The 1,461-nt window shown below is 51.2% G+C and overlaps 1 protein-coding gene across 2 annotated transcripts in view; it reads left to right on the forward strand.

Annotated features, from left to right (window-relative positions):
- The window catches only part of Bcl2l12 (BCL2 like 12), a 6,333-nt gene that overhangs the window by 1,849 nt on the left and 3,023 nt on the right, over positions 1-1,461 (forward strand). For both annotated transcript variants that reach the window (XM_033765892.1, XM_033765891.1), the window contains exons 5-7: positions 786-872; positions 949-1,040; positions 1,438-1,461. The exon at positions 1,438-1,461 is cut by the window's right edge and continues 276 nt beyond it. In XM_033765892.1, coding sequence (XP_033621783.1) covers positions 786-872; positions 949-1,040; positions 1,438-1,461 — 203 coding nt within the window. The remainder of the gene's footprint in view (positions 1-785; positions 873-948; positions 1,041-1,437) is intronic.

Here is a 1,461-nt window from a genome sequence, read left to right on the forward strand (position 1 = left end):
TTTTTTTTTTTTTTTTTTTTTTTTTAAACAGGGTCTTGCTATGTAGCTCAGGCTGGTCTTGAACTCAAAGGGATCCTTCTGCCTCAGCCTCCCAAGTGCTGGAATTACAGGTGTGTAACACCACCTCAGCCTACTCCCTATCTAGTAGTTATTTTTCTTTCCATACTGACTTCTGCCCCCTAACAGTGTCCCTTTTGTAGAAACAGGTACTTCCAATACAGCTGGACACCTGGTTTTTGTTTGTATGACTAGGGACAATCCTATTGCTTTTGAGCTTCCCTATTTTTCCAGGAGCAGAGTAGCAGTGGGGTAGCAGGTCATCAGGTTTGAGCAAGAGTGACCTTGGGCCGGGGATTTAGCTCAGTGGTTCTGCCACCTGCCTTGCAAGCACAAGGTCTAGAGTTAAATCCCTGGTACCCAAAACAAACAAACAAACAAAAAAAGAGTGACCAACAGATTTCTCTTACAGGTGAAGCAGAATCGACTAGTAATGGCTCCTAGGGGTTCTAGCATGAAAAGGAATTTGCAGTGTGGGTGATGAATGCTGTGATCAATTGGTGATGTCTGAAATGCAGGAGGGATGGGGTGGTAAAGCAGGAATGCTGTGTGTTTGCTTTCGTTGCATGGAATAATCTTCAAAGTCCAATCTAGTGCTGACATTCTGAGTTCAATTTGGGAGCACAATAAAGTGGAAAGTACAGGATTTGGGGATCTTTTACCAAGTTTTCTCACCAGGCTTCATTTACCCCAACGAGACCAAGTATCACTGACTGTTTTCATCCCAGGCCCGGCTACTCCTGATTTCTATGCCCTGGTGGCTCAGCGGCTGGAACAGCTGGTCCAAGAGCAGCTGAGATGTCCGCCCAGCCCAGGTGAGCACAGAGGGGCCCTGGAGAAGGAGGAAGGGAGCAGGGCTCTGTCCCCAGGCCAACTCTCTTCTGCTTCTAGAGTTGCAGGGCCCCCCACCCACGGAGAAGGAAGCCCTCCTGCGGAGGCTGGTGGCCTTGCTGGAAGAGGAGGCGGAAGTCATCAACCAGAAGGTGACAGACCTCCTGTTCCACGCCCTACTGGGGACCGGAGTTGCGGGATGGTAGGACCCTGGGATCAAATGCTGGATCTACATTTTCTTTGGAAGATCGGGTAGGAACAGTGGGGCTGTGCCCCGGATAGTACTTTAAATCAGTGGCTTTCTGCAGCTGTTAAGGTAGCAGCGCCTAAATGCAGGGGGTTCGGCTTGGAGATTAGAATCCTAGTGCCCAGCTAAGGGACTTGGCTCTGATTGGCTGTCATGACCACGCTGGGGCGTGGCTTAGGTTCTAGGCTACCTGGGGAGCCCTTTCTGCAGAGACCTTAGCAGCTGAGGAGGGGACTGATGGGGCGTGACTACTACCCCTGTGGTCTGAGGTCAGCCCCACCTTTTCCCCTCCGGTCCCACAGCTGGCGTCAGACCCCGCCCTGCGC

Source organism: Fukomys damarensis, unplaced genomic scaffold (assembly GCF_012274545.1).
Source record: "Fukomys damarensis isolate Sample0158 unplaced genomic scaffold, DMR_v1.0_HiC HiC_scaffold_19, whole genome shotgun sequence".
Classification (NCBI taxonomy): domain Eukaryota; kingdom Metazoa; phylum Chordata; class Mammalia; order Rodentia; family Bathyergidae; genus Fukomys; species Fukomys damarensis.